General features: G+C 38.3%; 1 protein-coding gene across 1 annotated transcript in view; it reads right to left on the bottom strand.

Annotated features, from left to right (window-relative positions):
• Positions 1-10,276, bottom strand: part of LOC132827061 (T-box transcription factor mls-1-like) — a 51,936-nt gene extending 41,660 nt beyond the window's left edge. Inside the window, exon 1 of the mRNA XM_060843495.1 lies at positions 10,184-10,276. Coding sequence (XP_060699478.1) covers positions 10,184-10,206 — 23 coding nt within the window. The 5' untranslated portion in view covers positions 10,207-10,276. The remainder of the gene's footprint in view (positions 1-10,183) is intronic.
• Between the last annotated feature and the right edge of the window lie 12,184 nt (positions 10,277-22,460).

Here is a 22,460-nt window from a genome sequence, read left to right as displayed (position 1 = left end):
AGGTTTACATTTTCTTGCATGCTAGTTGACTCTATTATATCTGTCATCTGCTGCATGATTGATATTATCAGCAAACTTTACAGTACATTAGTTTTTTTCTCACAGTATAGCAGATTGTATTTTCTTTTATAAAAATAGGTATGTTATATAATTACGATTGTTTTAGTAAGATGATTTTGTGCTAAAGCCAGGCTGTTCTTTTAGGCCAGAAAATCTATCTGATATTTAATTTATTTTTCTAATCAAATCGTTTGTAGATGTTATTACACACCTCTGGAGTGGGTGGGATTTGAACCTGAGTCTCTTGGTTCAGGGGTGGGGACCGTTCCATTGCACCACAAGAGGGCCCCGAAAGTATGCTGTACTTGTTATTTTTAACTATACAATCACTTAATGGCATAAGTACTTTAACAGTTGCCTCAATAAGGAACCCTATAAATTGAAATACACTTGTCGGTTTCAGCTTTGAATTAGATAACTCCAAAGATTTTAAAATTGGTTTGCATCTGTAACAATTTTTGATGTCTACGTAAGAATTTTTAGCATACCAGAAAAATCACTCTTGGTCATACTACCAGTAAGCTAAATGCTTTTATGCTACTAAAGTAAATCTATTCCCTTAAGGCCACAGAATCTAATTCCTGTTGAGTAAACACTAAGTAAGGTCAAAGTTTAATTGCTGTTCAGGCTGTGACTCACAATTCTGGTTTTAATTTTGGTAAGATAATTTGGAGGATACAGATATTGTAGATCTTGAGTTGAATGACTTCTTGTAAATGTACATTTTTGGTTCGCTTAATATCATATAGAAATATTACTTTACCCTAAGAAATGCATGATTTCAGTTTTTTATATTATTGATTTGTGAATATTTAAGAAGTACTCTTCTCTACAACTGTAATAAGTAGTATGAATAAAAAAGTATCCTGAAGAATCCAACAAGTCACACTTCAAGGCTCATTATTCATTTTCAACATAGCTAGCTAGTTAATGCTTTGAGCCTTAATATTTTTAAAAAATAAGCCAATATTCTATGTATTACTTTATCTTTCTATGTCCCCCCGCAAATTAATGAAAATTTTATAAGTTTCATTAATTGCAGGTTAAGAATGTCTAGTCTTGATTCGGTTGACAATCTCTGTGGAACAGGTCATAAAAGGCAGATTTCACAGCATTTACAGATATTGGAAATATGAAAGTGATTTATCATTTTAAGTTTTTTACACAATCTCCTATACCATGTTCATATTTGACATTTTAAAAATTCTGAAAGGCATTCTAGGCTCGGATTATATATAATTTTATTGGGAACTAGACAGTACATTAACCTATCTCTAGATTAGGTTAGATTACTTACAGTGTGGAAACAGGCCCTTCGACCCAACAAGTCCTCACCGACCCTCCGAAGAGCAACCCACTCTGACCCATTCCTCTACATTTACCCCTTCACCTAACACTACGGACTGTGGGAGGAAACCCACGCAGACACAGAGAGAATGTGCAAACTCCACACAGACAGTTACCTGAAGCGGGAATTGAACCTGGGTCTCTAGCACTGTGAGGCAGCAGTGCTAACCACAATGCTTCATTGCTGCCTGACAGCACCAGGGTCCCAGGTTTGATTCCAGCTTTGGGCAACTGTCTGTATGGAGTTTACACATTCTCCCCATTCTGCATGGGTTTCCTCCAGGTGTTTCGGTTTCCTCCCAGAGTCCAAAGATGTGCAGGTCAAGTGAATTGGCCACGCCAAATTGCCCATAGTGTTAGGTGCATTAGTCAAAGGAAAATGGGTCTGGGTGGGTTACTCTTCGGAGGGTCAGTGTGGACTTGTTGGGCTGAAGGGCCTGTTTCCACACTGTAGGGAATCTAATCTATACTAACCTATCTTTTGTAAAACTTTGGGGAATGACATTCTACTTAATCAGCCCTGATGGAATGAAACTGTTCCTCAGTTTCAAAGTAAGGACCATTCTCAATCCAAGCTTTATTGACGAAACACAATTTTACAGAACAAATATTAATTCAGCAGAAAGTAAGATAGTATCCAAAAGAACTGCGGATGCTGTAAATCAGAAACTGAGGAAGGGTCACTTGACCCAAAACGTCAACTCTGATTTTTCTCCATAGATACTGCAAGACCAGATGAGCTTTTCTTGCCATGTTTGTTTTTGTACTAAGATAGTCTCATTCAGAGACCATAGCTAAGGTGGTGTGTAAATGCAGATAGCACACTGGAGCAGGAAGGAAGATGATTTTGTTTGCCTATTTCCTTCATTCTGGCCCTGAAGACTTGTACTTGTTACTGCGATAATGTGTTATTGGAATTCTGGAAGCAAATTATATACTATTTGTGGAGGGACAGACTTGATGGAATAATTTTTTTTCTGTTTCTGCATCTTACACTCTTAAACACTAATTTGTTGATCATCTTAATTAGCTTTGAATTAAACGGCTTGCTTTGCAATTTCAAGGCCAGTTAAACTGTGTCTGGAGTTACATTTAGGCCAGAGTGGGTAAGGAAAGATTTTCCTCCAAAAGGACATTAATCCAGAAGTTGGGTTATCGAAATATTTGGCGATAGTTATCATGGATAGCTAAGACTAGCTTTCAATTCCAGATTTTATGAATTCAACTTAACTTCCACCAACTGCCATGATGGAATTTGAATTTGTGTTGCTAAAACATTAGCCTGAATTCTGGATTACTAGTACTGTAGTTCCGTAAAGATTAAAGACAGAGATGGGTTGTGATGTGTGAGGCAAGTCACATTGCATCTTCCTGATTGCTGCCCAGCTGGGACAAATCAGTTAACTCAGCAATGACCATTTAAAAAACCTGGAACAATTTTGGTCAGTATGACTTATTTAACTACCAAATATATTCTCTGAACTATCAAAAGAGTAGGAAGCACACTTCGTAAATTGAGTGCGTATTATTGGGACTGTTCAACAGTACTGTTATGTCTAAATTGTATAACACACAAGCTACAAATGGTTGATTCTGGGTGCTAAAAGGGGAAATATGTTCCAGTTTTCAACAATGACATCATATATCTGTGAACACAAATATAGTAAATGTAAATAGAAAAGTTATCAGAGTGATTGCCAAAGTGCGGTATAGATTCATTAGGATTATACCAAGGTTAGAAAATGTAATTATGATGAGAGATTTGAAAACTTAGGATGTATTCATTGAGAAATAAGTGAGTACATGGTAGAATTTGGGAGGGCACTTACTAAACCATTTTATCAAATGGTCACTGAATTGGTAACAAGGGAACATCAATGTAAAAATAGTTCAAGAAGTAAAATGAGGTGATAAGAGATTTCTTCCCTAAAAAAATCATAGTCCTCATCTCTCATTAGCAAGTGACAACTGGTGGTCATCACACTTCAGGCAAAGGGAGAAGTTGAGAAGAAGAGTCCTTCATGGTGACCTCACTCAGTGGAATAATTGAACCCACACTGTTGGCATTACTCAGCATTGCAAACCAGCTGTCCACAAAAACCCAACTATAATATTTAAATATTATGGTCTAATTAATATAGAACCGTCACTAGTCCTACTTTGTGTGGGAAGATTGTACCATATAGACATGAAATATAACCTTTAAAAGACTCTTAAATATTCAGAATTATTAACAACTGCTACAGTTTATGTAAATTGTTACATTGTGCCTGCAATATCATATTCAGCACATGTGTTCACTGTAGCTGGACCGGAGATGCTCCTAAAAGAAAACGGAAGAGGAAAATTCCATACTGATTTTCAGAACAGCTCTCCAGCTTGTGTGGCAAACAGTCTAAAAAGCAACTCGGAACTTGATCTTATTCTTTATCATTGTAGCATATTACTCCACCAAAATGTTTTGTGCATCAAGGACCATTCATTCCTGGATATATACAGCTCTAAGACTGAGGTCATATGTTTCCTATAGTATTTTTTCTACATTTCTGCATAATAACTGTTGCATGCTAGTTAATTTAAGCACTTGCAAACTCCACAATGAAGTGACATTTGGATTCGCAATAGACCAATTAGATCAAACATTACAGAAACCATCACTTCTGCACTTCTAATCTTCCCATTTTAGCTCACAAAAAATATATACCCCAAGGCCTCCAGTCACATTTAATTCCCCATCATTTTACATCTCCAATCCTCTCAGATTAGTTTGACAATCATTTGCTCTTGCCTTAATTCACCCCGATACTTTCTTCCAACCTTGGTGCTTCTTCCTTTGTGTATTCCTGATCCCTCCATAGTTCTCTAGCCCATGTCAGCTGACCCAACTGCTACCTCTTTCTGTCACCACCTTTGCCATTGATTTCCATCCTCTGATTTATTTTACAGATTTTATTTATGTCCTCTTATATCTTGGTAAATTATCTCATTCAATGCCAATACTACCTGGCTGCTGCTGTTAATAAGAGTCATTCCAATTGCAGCATACTATAGAGAGAATCTTTTAATTTCACAAGAAATCCTACTTTTGAGATGTAGAGTCTGGAATAACTTCCAGTAACAATAAGGCAAGGGTCTAAGTTCATGCCATTTGCTTTGTCAGTGAACACAAATACAGGAACTGGATTTCCAAAACATGAACTCAGCATGAAACATTGACAACTGGTATGTGTAATAATCAGTAGCCTTTGCTGGAAATTTCAAAATGTTCTCCCTATCCTGGTCAAGTTAAATAGTCTGCTAATGGTTACTGCCTAGACTTCCACATTGTGACCAGAACAACATCCAGAGTACCAGCCGTGATTATGAAAATATATACAGCATTCTAAACACTGCGTTCAGAAGAAAGGAAAACAATAGGGTGGAAACTACCTCTTTTATTCTGTAAGTGCCAAATTAAAGAAATAATGCAATTAGTACAGGTAGCTGGTGCTGAATGATTTGTAATTTAAGAGCTTTTCTATAAAACTATTGAAACAAGGCTGCGTTTTGGAGCTTATTGTCAACATTCCAGAAATTTCTTCAGCTGTGCAGCATTTACAAATTGAATCAATAAGCACATGGAGTGCAGATCATATTGTTTCATCCTGACATTACTGTGGATGTAGATGCTCCTTAAGAACTTCTATTTCTCCTGTTGGGAAGAGGATGACATTGACAGCACAAACCAATTTAGGTGCGCTGACAACTCAGAGTAATTCTGGCCAATGAATATCTGAGTCATACACAACAGGAACCACGGGTTCAATTGTTAAGTGTACTAATTTTGCTGATTTCATCAGTTGGAATATTAAATGCAATGCATTTGGACCTAGTGTGTTGAGTTAGGAAAGAAGGGGTAATAGCCAACATTAGAAATTTTACATGTATGGATGTAAAATCAGAATAAGATTGAAATCAGCAGTAATAGCTTTCCAACATTCACTGGCCAGCTCACAGATAAATGGCCAACTAGATGAAGGACTGAATGGCTGCATGTGTTCACAGAATTATACCTGAACAAAAGTTTATAATAAGAGAAGAGGAAGCAGCAGGTTTGAAATGAAATGAAACATTCTGCCTGGATCCTTCATTGTAGGTGAATGTTATAACCTGAATGTACTCTACTGTTGATCTGCCACATATCAATGTTTCTAGATTAGATTTGCTACAGTATGGAAACAGGCCATTTGGCCCAACAAGTCCACACCAACCCTCCAAAGAGTAACCCACCCAGACCCCTTCCCCCCCATATTTACCCTGACTAATGCACCTAACACTATAGCAATTTAGTATGGCCAATTCACCTAACCTGCACATCTTTGCATTGTGGGAGGAAACTGGAGCACCTGGAGAAAACCCACACATACACAGAGAGAATGTGCAAACTCCACAAACAGTCACCCAAGGCGGGAATCAAACCTAGGTCTCTGATGCTATGAGGCAGCAGTGCTAACCACTGAGCCACCATGCCGCCAATATTATAAGAAGTTGGCTTCTTCCATTGCATCATAATGTGTCACAATTGAATTGAAGAACTTTTTTTTAATACATTAATGATTTCATTTTGCTCTGATACAATGTGCATCTCCCTTAGTTGAGAAGGCAGTCAACCAATTTGCTCTTTAACCATTTCATTCATAAATGTTGTTTGAAATCCCCTAGTATTTTTTAGCATTTAGTATTATTCCAGGAAGAAAATAACTTTTTAAGAAAAATCGTCCAAAACAGCAAAAGTGGCTGAAAATTATCCTTACTGCTCCAACTTCATTGGAACGCTCTCAGCTATCACTGTGTCAACCTTCGGCTATTAAACCTGAATACCTAATTTCATGTTCTCTCAATGCAATATTATCAACATGAAATGTTATTTGTTTCTCTCTTAACAAATACTGCTAGATCCCGCTTTTTCTATTTTTGTTTCCGATGTCCAGCATTTCGAATATTTCACTTTCCTATTTTTATGTTTGGAGCGTTTTTTGACTCTTTCACAAACCACAGACACATGGTAAGGGCAATGAGCTACAATCAGTCAATTTTGTTCTCAATCGTGTTCTGAGTCCATATTCAATTCCAGCAGGAACAGGAATATTGCCTATTTTTCTCTACTTTTTCCAAGGGTAAAGACATAAAATTGTAATGCCTCAGCTCAGGTCAGTTAATTCCATATGGAGGAAAAAGTCAATCCTGAGCTTTAATAAAATTAGCTACTGGGGTAACTACCGATAACATCATTCCACATAGAAGATTACAGTGCAGTACAGGCCCTTCGGCCTTCAATGTTGCGTCGACCTGTCATACCAATCTGAAGCCCATCTAACCTATACTATTCCATGTATGTCCTTATGCTTGTCCAATGACGACTTAAATGTACTTAAAGTTGGCAAATCTACTACCGTTGCAAGCAAAGCACTCTATACCCTTACTACTCTTTTTGAATACTGAAGAGCACTAGCTACGACCCCATGACTACAATGGTTCAAGAAAGCAACTCACCACTACCTTTTCAAGAGCAATTACAGATGGGCAATAAATGCCGGCCTGTGCTAACAACCTAGCAATTGCATGGATGAATTTTATAAAAAGATATCTGATGACGGTATCTCAAATGAGGCAGATGGCTGATCAATTTCTAAACTGGACTTGGTAAGATGGTCCAAAATGCAAGAAGAGTCATTTATTTTAAATTATATTTAAATATACTCTGCATAATCAGCACCAAATTTAATAACAAGTTGAAATTTCCATAGAAAATAATTGCAATCAATACTATATTCAATTTAATCTTCCTAATTACTAGATGTAACTTTATGATACTTTTTTTCCATGTACAAGGATATTCCTGTTTACTGTTGCATCCTGTAATTTTTTTCATGCTCTTCCTACAAAAGTAGAAATGCTCTCATCTTTCCCCATTAAATTCAATATGCCAGTCTTCTGCCCACTCACTCGACCTATCCTCACATCATTCTGCATTAAATTCCATATGCTAACTTTCTGCCCACTCACTTAACCTACCTATATCTTTTGTAGCCTCATTGTGACCTCTGCACAATTTGCCCTCTTGCCTATTTTTGTGTCATGATCAAACCATACATTTTGACTTTTCATCTGAGTAATCTTTATAAATTGTAAACAGTTGAAGTCTCAGTTCTACTTCCTGTTGCATACGACTCAGTACATAATGTCAACCTGAGAAAGACCCACAATGTTTTCTCTCTGCTTCCTAGAACCAGCCAAACCTCTAACCATGCCAATATGCTACTCTCTAAACCATGAATTTTTACTTTTGGCACATTTACTAATGTAATCCTTAGTGTGGCACTTTTTCAAACACCTTCTGGAAATCTAAGTACAGTTTATTTGCTGTTCTCCTTTATCCACAGCACATGCTTCTTCCTCAAAGAACTCCTAAAGATTGCATAACCATAATTTCCCTTTTACAAAACCATGTTGATATTGCCTGATTAAATTTGAATTATCTAAGTTTGCTGCTAACATAATACTTCTCTACAACAGATGTTAAGCTAACAGTCTGTAATTTCCTCCTTTCTGTCACCCTCTGTTTTTGAAAAAGGAGTTACATTGTTATCATCCAATCTAAATGGGACTTTCCTCAAATCAATAGATTTTTGGAAAATTAAAACCAATGCATCAAATATCTCATTAGCTATTTCTTTAAAGATCAAAAATGAAATCATCAGGTCCCAGACACTTGTCAGGTCATAGTTCCAACAGTTTTCACAGTAACACTTATCTGGTGAATGGAATTTTCTTGAGTTTCCCGCTCCCTTCCTTTTCCTAATTTATAATTGTTCTGGAATGTTACTTGTGTCTTTTTGAAGGCTGATCCAAAATACCTGTTCAATTCATCTGATATTTCCTTATTTTCCAGTCTCAATTCCCCAGACTCATTTTCTGTAGGACCTTTGCTCATTTTGTTAACTCTTTTAAAATATTTATATAAATTTTTTTCTATTTCTGGTTAGCTTTCTCTCATTATCAATTTTTTCTCTCCTTATTAATTTTTAGACTTTTTAAAATATCCTTTCCAATCTTATGATGTGCTCCCTCTCTTTGAACAATTATATGCATTTCCTTCAATTTTGATATTATTCAAAGTTTGGGAGAAGATTTGTAGCTCGGGTGCTCGTTGTTGTGGTTCTGTTCGCCGAGCTGGGAGTTTGTGTTGTAACAGTTTCGTCCCCTTTCTAGGTGACATCCTCAGTGCTTGGGAGCCTCCTGTGAAGCGCTTCTGTGATGTTTCCTCTGCCATTTATAAATTTACACAAACTCCCAGCTTGGTGAACAGAACCACAACATTTTGATATTATCTTTAGCCTTACTAATTAACCAGAGATGGTGAGTCCATCCCTTGGAATTTTTCATATTTGTTGGAATGTAGCTATTCTGTCTATTCTGCAGTATCCCCTTAAATGTCTGCCACTGCATCTCTATTGATCGATCCTTTAACCTAGTTTGCCAATTCACTTTAGCCAGCTCTGCTTTCATGGCCCTCCAGTTGCCCTTATTTTATTTCAATTCTCTATACTTCAAACTAAATGTAAATTCCAACCATTTTATGGTTGGTGCTACTGAGGGGTGATGAATTAATCACATCTCAGTACACACGTTTTCTGGGTGGCTCTAGAATGTGCAGTTCTAAGAAACTACCCTGAAAACATTAAATGAACACTTTGATTATCTCATTTTTACAATATATATGTGGATTAAAAATTCCCATGTGTCTTTTTAACACATTAGCATTTATCTTTCATTTATGCTCCTTTCCACCTGGTAGGTTAGTTTGGAGGGAGTGGGGACTGCAGATGCTGGAGATCAGACTTGAGAATGTCCTCCTGGAAAGGCACAGCAGGTTAGGCAGCATCTGAGGAGCAGGAGAATCAACATTTCGTGCATAAGCCCGCCTGTAAACAATTTCCACACAGGACTTCTTTCCTCTGCCCAAACCATTTTCATACCCTAATTTCCTGAACTTAGGTACTGTTACTATATTGTGCTAATACCATCATTAACTTAAAAAGCCAGCAATCCAGCCTTTTCCTGGTTTTCTGTCCTTCATAAATTTCCAGTATATTTCAATATTCAGCTACCTATCCATGTCATCCTGCAACCCAATTGCCCACTATTTGTTCATCTCAGAGGCTTAATTGAGGCAAGTAGCAATGGGTAGGTGGAGAATTAGGTTGACCACAGGCCTTACTGCCACAGATTTGATCGAGCTGGCGACAGAAAGGTGAAGACCCATACTACCACACTCGTCATTGAGAGGGCAGTCAATTTCGTTTTTTTGTCTGTTCACAACTTTGCTATCCATCTTTGTATCCTCAGCAAATTTGACTACAATACTGGATTACAACCAACGTGGATCCCATTTCGCCAAAGAGGCACATTGGTGCGTTGGTGATCCACTCAGTGCTCTGACAGCGTCACCACATTGCACTTACATTTCCTTTCTTCAAAAAAAAAGTAAAATCTCGTGTATGAACTTGAAACTGTTTTCTATTTTGTGAACCTAATTGAATCGTATGGCTATAATGGAAAAAAATGTCCATCCTAGTTACAATATACTGCCAACGTTGAAGTATCAGGACAAGCCACTTGGCGATGTCTTCATAGAACCACACCCCAGTATGACCGGCAATTAGACGGAGTAAAAGAAAGAACGCGGGGAGGGAAACGTATAGAAAACGAAAGGTTACATTGCCTATTGTGTTACCTTCCTCTGCCTGTCACTATCATTTCGGTGCCTACGGAATGGAACTTTCTCCATAGCAACTCGTTGTCCTTAACCAGCCTGATTATCGGGACCATCGGGCTGGCCGCCGGATTCAGGGTCTCCATGGGAGAGAATTTCTTTTTAAATCCACGCGTTAATGTGTCGACTTCTGAAAAAGTTTCCAACGAAAAGTTCCCAAGCATCGAATGCATCAGTCCTTCCGTTTATGATCACTTGTGGGCTGTATCCTTCTCAGAGTGAAAGCTGGGTTCCTTTGCACAATTCAATCCTTTGTTAATTTTCATACAGCGATATTTCCCTACATATCTCTCTATGAAATCTGTTTTAAGAATGGGTCTGAGATCTAATCCAGCTGGAGAATGCGTCAGTTATAAAAAAAAGCTGTTCACCTCCAAGATAGGACATACATTTTCTCAACCCTGGGGAAAGTAGATGCACTGTTAAAAACAGGGCTACATAAACAATCCAAATTCGCACTTTCATCCTCCATAGAAATCCAGGCGTCTGATGATCTCTTGTTTCTTCTTAACTGAGTGCTGGTGCTGTCTCCTCTTACTGTTTCATCTGACCCTTATAGATTTCCCTCTCTCGGGCTGATTTGAGCCTGGCTGTATCTGTCACTCGATCTTGGTCGGCTTGTATCTTGCTCCTGCTGCAGTGATCTCCACTGTGTCCCCGTCTATGAGTCTCTCTACCCGATCCGGTCCGGTCCAGTGTCGTCTGGAACTGCTGATCTGATCTCTCTACAGATCGCAAACAGTGGCCATTTATTCGCTTTTCTCTCCCCGCAGCTCCCCAGCTCACCTCTCTAGCCAACTGTTTCTAAAATTTCCTTTATTTTTCATTTGTCACTTTCGATCAAAGGATCTCTTCCGGGAACCTCAGCCTGTCTGCTCCTGACTGATCGTCACCCTTCCGCAGGCGGAACTGTCTCCTTTCGCTTGCTGGGTCAGACTTGCCGGGGTTCAAATATGCCTTTTTTTCCTCTCAAAATTTCAAATCTCACCGTGTTCTCCTCCAGTTAGATCCATCGTTTCCTATTTCGCCAAAAGCCGTTACTTTCATTCTCCCGTTCTTCAGAGTGCCCCCTCCAATTTCATCGATGTGTTGCCGTTACCTAGTCATGGGGGAAAATAATACAGCAAGCGCGACGGCATGGGGTAGCACGTAAAATTTCATCCATCACCCACCTATTATCATCACCGGGTCAATCAACAGCTCAGAGAAAGAAAAATAAAGACTCATTTCAGCATCTGACGTGTGCTTTTCCTCCCTGTCGCTGCAAATCGTGGCAGCACCGACATGTAACCGCATCTTCACCCAAACTCAAATCTCAGTGATGTCAAGCAGCAGCTGGTGCTCGTCAGCTTTTGGATAGCATTATTCCCACGGCAAATAGAGACCGGCACCTCATCGCTCACTCTCTCGAGCATCATTTGGGTGCTGTACTTTGCATTTTGTTTAGCAATTTTTTCGTGAACAAAAGTCTGGTCATGATTTTGAAACTTGGTGTCAGTGAGTCAGAATAAAGTAGCGTCTTTAAAAAAACAACTTCTGGATTGAGCTAGGCAGTTTCACTCGCGATTTTTCAATGACATTTCCGGATATTCAATATTTCCACATACATTTTATTTCTGTTGATTATCTTAATTTGTAAAATGTACATTCTCCCGTTCGTGTGAAAGGAAATGATGGGATACGGCACTCTATTTGGATACCTGAATGGTCAAATGGCTCACGTTTATACTAAAGGAAAGTAAAATGATACAAATACTTCAAATATGAATTTTAAAAAAAACAGAAGTTAACAATATTCAGCAGGTCAGACAACTTCTGTGAAGAGAAGGGGTTTTCAGATTGATGACGGTGGTAACTCAACACATCATTTCAATATTCGACAGGATTGCCTTCATCGCAAAAAAATGTTTCATAAACTTTGCAGGGCAGGGATCATTTATAGAGTTACGTTTCAAAACCTACATAATATTGTCATCACATCAACGTGTAAAGGAAAATGCCATGTTTAAAAAGAGTCTCGAGAAGCTCACCAGTTTAATTATTGATTGACAGATTATAATTAAGTATTAATAAATGTAAAATAAGGTGGAGAATTCGCGCATATTTTTCAACGGGTTCACTGGTGAGTGGAACTCTAAGTGCTATTTGCTGTCTCTAGCCCAGAGCACTGACTCTAATTGGGACACCCTACTGTTAATTTAGCTAAGACCAGCTAACTTTATAGCGCCCAGGGGCTGGTATCTATCTTGTACAGCTTAGTTCTACATTATGCCTATCAAATGAGTCAACAGGATCCTCTAAGTTAATATATTGTATAGGAAATCTGACAAAATAAATGTAATTTGTCTCAACAAGTCCATACTGATGCTTGGATGGATTTTCTCTAATTTGTTTAATCCTCTGAAAGTGATAAATAATTATAAGTATCATGACCATGAAACTGAGTGAATTGCACTAACAGTTGCCACCACCTCCCCCTTGAAAAAAAAATCCAAAGACCTATTTAGCAAAAAGCATCAATTTTTTAAAAATCGGTCAACCTTGATCTTTATATTTCAAGTATGAGATTGGGGTGGGGGGAGCAAGATTTGAATGTTTTGCTTGTTAGTAGTATGACAGATACATCAGGGGTATTTTGTGCAAGAGTAATTTCCAGTAAATAATTAAGGCTTCTAAATAACATGTTTACAATTTTACTCAAATAGTTACCATGGAAATAAATCTAAAGTTTATTATTTAATTAACACATATAGAGCAAAATAAATCTTCCCCCAGATAGTTTCAATAGAACTAACACCAAGGTAACACTTCATGCCTACACCAACTCCTCTAACCTCCAATCTCATTTATATTTTGTTGAACATTTTGTCCAATTTCTTTACAAATAAGTTGTGGTGAGGTTTCTGTTTAAAATCACAGTCATTGGGGAATACAAAATTCTCCTTATCTCAATTCTTGCTTGTGCATTCTACAACAATCTTCACTTCTATAATCATTGGAAACAAAACAAGTCGGTTCATTCAGAACCAGTATAAACCAGATGAGTTATTACTTTAGGTATAACTGTTCTCCAAACATTAAGCTTAACTGTGACATTGATACAAATTTACAATAGGACAAATTGCACTTAATGCTTCTTATATGATACTCTTTATTCATTACCTTACCTATATTTGACTGCAACTATCATTAGTATAATCTCTTAACACCAACGTTTCACCTCCATGTTATACACTTCATACCATTCTTTCCAGTTGTGGACCACCTGTAAGGATAAAATATCTTCTGATGTAGCTTTAGATTTTCCAAAATCAAATAGATTTTAATAAAGTGAAATATCCATATGAAATCTAAGTGACAGCACTTTACTTCACTTTGCATTTCTCATGTTAAAAACAAAGGCATCAATCATGACTTAAATTGATGACCAAACAATAAATGACAAATCCAGACAACCTGAATGATATTTTATTCCACAGTACTTCTCGCTATCCTAAAGAAATCTGTGTTGTCAGCAAACTTAACACAAGATCTTCTAATGCCCTCAAACTCATTAAAATAGATTGTGAAAATCAAAAGTCCAAGCACTTGTCCCTGGAGAGCTGAACTAGTCATTTCTCCCAAGCTGGAAGTATTCCCATTTATAATTTGCATCCTGTTTTCTAGTCAATTTTTGATCTACCACTGTCTCCTAATTTTTGTGACGTTATCTCTTCTAACAATATCTTGTGAAGTACTTTATCAACTACCTTTTTGGAAGTGAAGATGCCAAATATCTACTAGGTTATCATCTCCCTGTAATAACTTGGTCACATCTGTGTAAAAATCCAGTAAATTAGGTAGATGTGATGCTCTCACAGTTACTTATGGACTCACATTAATCATACTGCAGTGAGCTGTGTGTTATGGTATACTGCTTGCTGTTCTTCAGGGAAATAATAGGAAACTTGTCTGATAAACAATAGCTTGTTGAGTGCTTTGAATGGCTCAGTGGAAAGATACACCACCCAGTGTGGACCTGAGCTATACAGTTAATGAAGGTGTTAGGCTTGATCTTTGGTAAATGAATTGATTTCATTTGAAGTTCTGACAAGAACACAATTGATTTTAATGCTTTTGGGATTAGAAATCAGTATCATTGGGAAAGAATAGATTAATGTGAGTGGTGAAAGCATATTCTAATTGTAAAAATTATGAATTTGGAAGTCGAGCAAGTTTCTGACAAGGAAGGAGGTCACTCATATTTATGATAGCTGCAGAAAAGCTGTAAGAAAGAAAATATTTGGAAATAGCTGAGAATATTCATGCAACCATACCCCATATAAATCTACTTTCCACATGGAGGCTACTAGATCATGGTTAGCATCTTGACTGATTTAGCTTTCTTAACCCGGAATCACGAGGGCCAGTTGTAGAACTCTATTGCCCCAGTTTATTTTGAAAAGAAACCCTGCAATATTTAACAATGAACACTCAAGGTACACTGTATGGTTTTAAGGAAAATGTATTAATAGTGTCAATTTCAGCTGAAAGTTAATGTTGGTGATGCTAGCAACATAACACTTACAGCACAAAGCATATGTTGATTATCTGATCTAAGGAAGGATATACTTTCTTGAGAGAGAGTGCAATGTAGGTTTACCAGAAAGATTCCTGGGGTGAAGAGATTGTTTGGTAAAGAGAGTGGGAATGGTAAGCCTATGCATTCTGGAAGAATGAGAAGTGATCTTTGAAACATAATACTGTAATATTTCCTAAATTTCCTGTGACCAGTGGCATTCTATAGAGATCAGTGCCGGGTCCACTATTGTTTGTCATTTATATAACTGATTTGAAGGTGAATATAGGAAGCATGGTTGGTAAGTTTGTGGATGACACAAAATTGATGATATAGTAGACAGTGAAGAACATTATCTTAGACGACAATGCGATCTTGATCAAATGGGCCAAATGGGGTGAGGACTGGCAGATGGAATTTCATTTCGATAAATGTGAGGTATTGCATTTTAGTAATGCAGACAAGGACAGGACATACACAATTAATGGTAGGGCTCTAGATAGTGTTGTAGAATGGAGAGACCTTGAGGTTCAGGTACATTAATTCTTTGAAATTTGTATCACAGGTAGACAGGGTAGCCAAGGCGGTGTTTGGCACACTTGCCTTCATTGCTCAGACAATTGAGTTTAGGTATTGGGACACCATGTTGTCAGTTGAATAGGATGTTGGCAAGGGCACTTTTGAAGTACTGTGTACAGTTCTGGTCACTCTGGTACAGGGAGGATATTATTAAATTAGAAAGAGTACAGAAATGATTTACAAGGACATTACCAGAGGTTGGAGGGGTGGGGATTGAGTTATAAGGAGAGGTTGGCTACAGTTTTTGAATTATAGAATAATTCAACACAGAAACAGACTCTTCAGTCCAACTCATCTACACTGACCAATTTTCCCAAGCGAAAGTAGTTCCATTTGCCTGCATTTAGAACATATCCCTCTAAATCTTTCCTATTCATGTCCCTGTCTAAATGTTCCTGTCTAGATGTCCTTCCTATAACAGGACGACCAGAACTGCACACAGTACTCCAGATGAAGCCACATCAATGTCATGTACAACCTCAACATAACAACCCGACTCCTATACTCAAAAGGTCAGAACAGTGAAAGGAAGTGTGCTAAATGCCTTCTTAACCATCCTGTCCATCTTGACATAAATTTCAAAGAATTATGTATTTGAACCTAGAGATCTTTCTGTTTTAAAACACTATCCGGGGCTCTACCATTAATTATATAAGTTCTGTCCTTGTTTGCATTACTAAAATGTAATACCTCATATTTATCCAAATTAAACTCCATCTGCCACTCCTCAGGCCAGTGACCCAATTAATAAAAATCTCTTTGTAATCTTAGATAACCTTTCACTGTCTACTATACCACCAATTATGGTGTCATCTGCAAACTTACTAACCATACCTCCTATATTCACATCCAAATCATTTATATAAATGACAAAAACAGTGGACTCAGCACTGACCTTTGCTCACACTGCAGGTCACAGGCCTCTAGTCCAAAAAACAACCCTTTATCACCACCTTCTGTCTCCTACCTTCAAGCCAATCTTTTATTCAATTGCCTAGCACCCCATTAATTCTATGTGATCTAACTTTGCTAACCAGTCAACCATGCAGAACCCTGTGAATACTTTGCTGAAGTCCATATAGATAACATCTACTGCTCTGCCTTCATCAATCCTGTTTGTCACCACTCCAAAAAAATCAGTCAAGCTAGTGACACACAATTTTCTATGCACAAAGCCATGTTTACTATCCCTAATCAGCTCTTGCCTTTCCAACTGCACATAAATTCTGTCCCTCAGAATCCCTTCCAACAAATTACCCACCACTGATGTCAGGCTCACCAGTCATCAGGCTCACCAATCAATAGTTCTCTGGCTTTTCCTTATCACCTTTCTTTAATAATGGCACCACATTAACCACCGTCCAATCTTCCATCACCTCACTGGTGGCTGTCGATGATACAAATATCGCAACAAAGGACCCAGTAATCTCTTCACTATTTTGTCACAAAAGGTCTTGAATACACCTGACCTGGGCCTGGAGATTTAATCTACATTCATGTCATAGAGTCATAGAGATTTACAGCATGGAAACAGACCCTTCGATTCAACTCGTCCATGCCAATCAAATATCCCAACCGAATCTAGTCCCACCTCTCAACACCTGGCCCATATCCCTCCAGACCTTTCCTATTCATATACCCATCCAAATGCCTCCTAAATGTTGCAGTTGTACCAGCCTCCACCATTTCCTCTGGCAGTTCATTCCATACATGTACCAGCTTCTGCATAAAAAAATTGCCCCTTTAGGTCTCTTTTATATCTTTTCCCTCTTACCCTAAAAATATGCCCTCTAGTTCTGGACTCCTCCACCCCAGGGAAAAGACCTTGTCTATTTATCCTATCCATGCCCCTTGTGATTTTGTAAACCTCTATAAGGGTCACCCCCTCAGCCTCTGACACTCCAGGGAAAACAGCCCCAGCCTACTCAACCTTTCCCGATAGCTCAAATCCTCATAACGTGGCAACATCCTTGTAAATCTTTTCTGAACCCTTTCAAGTTTCACAACATCTTTCCGATAGGAAGGAGACCAAAATTGCATGCAATATTCCAACAGTGACCTAATCAATGTCCTGTACAACTGCAACATGACCTCCTAACTACTGTACTCAATACTCCAACCAATAAAGGAAAACATACCAAATGCCTTCTTCACTATGCTGCCTACCTGCGACTCTACTTTTAAGGAGCTATGAACCTGGACTCCAAGTTCTCTTTGTTCAGTAACACTCCAGAGGACCTTACCATTAACTATATAAGTCCTGCCATGATTTGCTTTCCCAAATTCAGCATCTCACATTTATCTAAATTAAACTCCACCTGCCACTTTTCAGCCTATTGGCCCATCTGATCAAGATTGCATTGTAATCTGAGGTAACCTACTTCGCTGACCACTACACCTCCAATTTTGGTATCATCTGCAAACTTACTAACAATACCTCTTATGCTCATATCCAAATCATTTATATAAATCACGAAAAGTAATGGACCTAACACTGACCCTTGTGGCATTCCACTGGTCACAGGCCTCCAGTCTGAAAAACAACTCTCCACTCCACCCTCTGTCTTCTACCTTTGAACCAGTCTGTATCCAAATGACTAGTTCACCCTGTATTCGATGAGATCTAACCAGTCTCCCATGGGGAACCTTGTTGAATGCCTTACTGAAGTCCATATAGATCACATCCACCGTTCTGCCCTCATCAATCCTCTTTGTTACTTCTTCAAAAAAAACTCAATCAAGTTTGTGAGACATGATTTCCCACACACAAAGGCTATGTTAGTTGTCTTATGAGGCGCTATAGCATTGTCTCGGTTTTTTGTTTGATTCATGGGAGAAAGTCATTGCTAGCTGGATGAGCACTTATGTCCCATTCCTTATTGCTGTTAAAGCTGTAGTGAGCTTCTTATTGAACTAATGCAGTCTATTTGATGCAGATACAGAAGTGGACAGGCTCTGTGGAGTCAGGAAGAGAGTTATGCATTGCAGGATTCCTCGTGTTTGACACAGTTCTTGCATATTTATATGGCTAGCCCAAATTAGTTTCTACTCAATGATTACGGGGATTCCACAATGGTAATACCATTGAATGTCAAGGGGTGACGATTAGATTCTCTCTTGTTGAAGATGGTCACTGTCTGGCACTCTTATAGCATAATTAATACTTGCTACTTATTAGCCCAAGCCTGGATGATGTACAGGTCTTGCTGCATATAATGGACAGGGTCAAGGAGTTATGAAAGGTGCTGAACATTGCACAACCAGGACACATCCCCACTTTTGACCTAATGATGGTGAGATGAAGCAGCTGAACATGGCTGGGCCTTGGACACTCCTCCGATTAATATTTGCATTGGTGCCCTGGGGCTCAGGTGGCTGATGTCCAATAACACAATCATCTTCTGTCTTGCTCGGTATGACTCCAAGAAGCTGAGAATTTTCACCCATTGATTTGCATTGACTCTAGTTCTGGTAAGGCTCCTTGATGCTATATGCAGTCAAATGCAGCCCTGATGGCAATGACAATCAATCTCATTTCACCTCTGGATTTCAGCTCTTTTGTTCATGTCTGAACCAATGCTGTTATGAGGTCAGGAAGTAAGTGGCTGTGGCAAACTCAAACTGATCATTGACGAGCAGGTTATTGTTTAGGGTATGCTGCTTGATGGCAGTGTTAATGATTACTTCCATGACTTTACTGATGACCACGACTAGATTGGCCAGCAGTAGTTCATTCAGCAGGCTGGATTTGTATCTTTTGTGTACAGAACATAATTGGTCAATTTTATTTTGTTGGATCGATGTCAGTGTTGTAGCTATACTAGCTTGGCTAGTTACACAGCATGTTCTGGAACACAAGTCTTCAGAACTGTTGCTGGAACTTTGTCAGGGCTTAATCTTCGAAATATCCAGTGCCTTCAGCTCTTTCTTAATGTCTTGTGGAGTAAATTGAATTGGTTGAAGACTGGCATCTGTAATGCTGCAGATGTCACTGGAGCTTTCTTAAAAGCCTGTTTTAAGACATCTAGCACCTCCTCTTCAGTAATATGGACACTTTCCAAGATAGCACTATTTATTTCTCCAAGTACCCTAGCTTCCATGTCCTTCTCCACAGTAAATACTGATGCAAAATATTTGTTAATTATCTCTCCCATCTCCTGTGGTTCCACACATTGACAGCCATGTTGGAGTTTAAGCGGCCCTCTCTCTCTAGTTACTCTTTTGCCCTTAATGTATTTGTAGATTCTCCTTAACCTTATTTGCCAAATTATTGCATGTCCCCTTTTTGCCCACCTTTTTCGTTATTAAGTATATTCCTATTGCCCTTATACTCCTCTAGGGATTCACTCAAACCCAGCTGACTATACCAAGCAAGTGCCTTTTTCTTTTTCTTGAACACTGCCTCAACTTTTCTAGTCATCCAGCATTCCCTACACCTACCAGTCTTGCCCTTTGCACTTACAGGAACATACTGTCTCTGAACTCCCGTTTCTCTTACCTGCAAACTGCCTCCCCAGTCAACTTTTGAAAGTTTCTGCTTAATGCCATCAAAGTTGCCCTTAATCCAATTCAGAACTTTTAACTTTTAGATCAGGTCCTTTCTTTTCCATAAGTACTTTTAAAACGAATTGAATTATGATCACTTGTCCCAAAGTGCTCTCCCACTGACACCTCAGCAATATCAATACTGTCTCTGTTTGTTAGCCAGATAAAATACTTAACATATCATGTTAATTGCTGCTGGTTTGGGGGTTTCGTTTCTTGTGTACACTATTTTCAGGACACTGGTTTAAATAGGTTAGCAACTATAACATGTGGTGCAAACTGAACTTAGATGCCAACCATTGAGTTTAAACCAATGAGGAAATTAATTTTAGTAATGTCCAACAAAATGCCACTCTCCACAAGGATCATAATATCTTCTTTGCACCAAAACCTATGAACATAGGTTCACCAAAAGTCTTCAGCTAAGAATCGTTTTTGTTTTTGAATGTATCAACATATAGGGGAAAATATAGTCTGAATTTTACAGATGGAAATGAAATGAGAAACACATCAGCTGCAGTACAGGTATGAAGAGCTCTCCTGAAAAATGTATGCAAGAAAGTTCAGTGAGTAAACTTAAGCATGTGGTATGTTATTGAACCTAACGGATCAGGGAGTCCCCAAGTTCAATCTTACATTTTCCTCAATTAGCCTATCTCAGTAGAGGAAATTGCTATTACTCTGCTCAACATCTTCAGTTAGGGAGGGAATAAAGAAAGAGCTACATTTGCCACTCCAATCACTTTTTAGTGACATTTCCGACAAATACCTGTGAACTGACAAGAGGGTGAATCCTAAGAATGCTAGTGTCTGGATTAACATAGAAGAATGATGATATATCTTTGGCAAATGAATGTAAAATTGAATGTAGGGCTTAATGAAGAAGCGTCAGACCAAAACAGATTGAAAATTTGGGAGAAACGTAAAGAATACCAACTGTAATGAATGAAAGAAAATTAAGGAATACATAGAAAAGGAGAAAATTAAACCTTTCAAACCGGAAATTGATGGTTTGATTAATTTAATTAATCTCAGCTAGGGAGCAACTGGAGCACATTAGATCCTAATGTGTCCTGACCAGAGTTTATCATTTTTATCTCCACTCTGTGAACTCTGTTGTATAAATTATTTGTTTGCTCATCAAGTAAGGAACAAAATTTGGCATAACTGTGATGCCCAATAAGGACAAATAGCTGACCAATGGCTACTGTTTAAACTTGCTGTAGAAGAAGAACCTCTTTGGTGAGGCACCCGCGAGCACTCGGGTTTTTGAATTATATTCCAGCTTGGATGAGAACCATTAGGAAAGGAGAGAAAAAACTAGAGTGTTTGGTAAAAAATATGCTTTTTCCATTTTGATCAACAGTGAACACAAAATCTTATTTAGATAGGATCAAGACTAACATTTCAGCTTAGTTCATCAATCATGTACTCATGGTTAATTCAATGTCATCTCATTTTAGTTTAACACTATATAAAAAAAGGATTAAAAATTACTGAAGTGACTACATGGCAGATAATGCAGATTCTGCCTGGAAAACCAATAATCCTGATTATTCTGTCAATTTGATGGTGAGGAGGTTTGCATTTCAGAGAAACTGGCTGTTCATTTAACAAATGGCCTGGTCCTGTAGCTCAAAGTCCATTAAATATTAGAGTCTAATTGAAGAGAAGGCAGTGCTTGACAGAAAAAAGAAGCAACAGAGAATGTAGCTGCTAGGCAAATTGGAAGTATGCAGAGTAAGCATCCATTCAAGAGAGACTTTAATTACAGGAACTCATTCACGTGCAATCCAAATATTAAGAGACGTTAAACCTAAGCAATTTACAAAGCTGTGAGCATGAGTAGCTCTGAAATTACTTTGCAATCCCTCACTAATTTCTTTCAGTTTCTTGAAATACATGTTTGGATACAATTCATGGAGAAAAGGTACCCTCCACAATCTCAGCTGTACTTCACTTGGTAACTTTTACTTAAATCAGAATGTTGTGAGTTTATGCCTCACACTTTAACCTGCACAAAAAGAATCTTCCCCAATATTGTCGTGCAGTATTGAGGAAGTGCTACACTGGCAGAGGTTCTGTCTTTTGGATGAGATAATAAATGAAGGTCTATTTCTGCTCTCTCAGGTGAATTAAAAGAACTCATGCTACTACTTCAGGGAAACTCTCCTTGTTACACTTCCCAATATTTATCCCATAATAAACTCTATTAAAAATGGAATTTCTAGTCATTATAACAGTGCTGTTTTATCAGTTTGCTGTTCCAAACTGTTCCACATACAGTCAGAGACTCAAAGTCCTACAAAACGGAGACAGGCCCTTTGCCCCAAACTGGTCGATACCAAAATGTCCGTCCATGCTAAGCCCATTTCCCTGCACTTGGTCCTTACCCTTCTAATCCTTTCCTATTCATGTATTTATCCAAATGCCTTTTAAATGTTGTTAATGTACTCACCTCAACCACTTCAACTGGCAGCTCATTCCATATGCATACCACCGTCTGTGTAAAAATGTTACTCATCAGGTTCCCTTTTATTCTTTCCCCTCTAACCT

The sequence above is a fragment of the Hemiscyllium ocellatum genome, chromosome 24, assembly GCF_020745735.1.
Source record: "Hemiscyllium ocellatum isolate sHemOce1 chromosome 24, sHemOce1.pat.X.cur, whole genome shotgun sequence".
In the NCBI taxonomy this organism is placed as follows: Eukaryota; Metazoa; Chordata; class Chondrichthyes; order Orectolobiformes; family Hemiscylliidae; genus Hemiscyllium; species Hemiscyllium ocellatum.
Note: the sequence above shows the minus strand (reverse complement) of the source record. Positions and strands in the feature narration are given on the sequence as shown.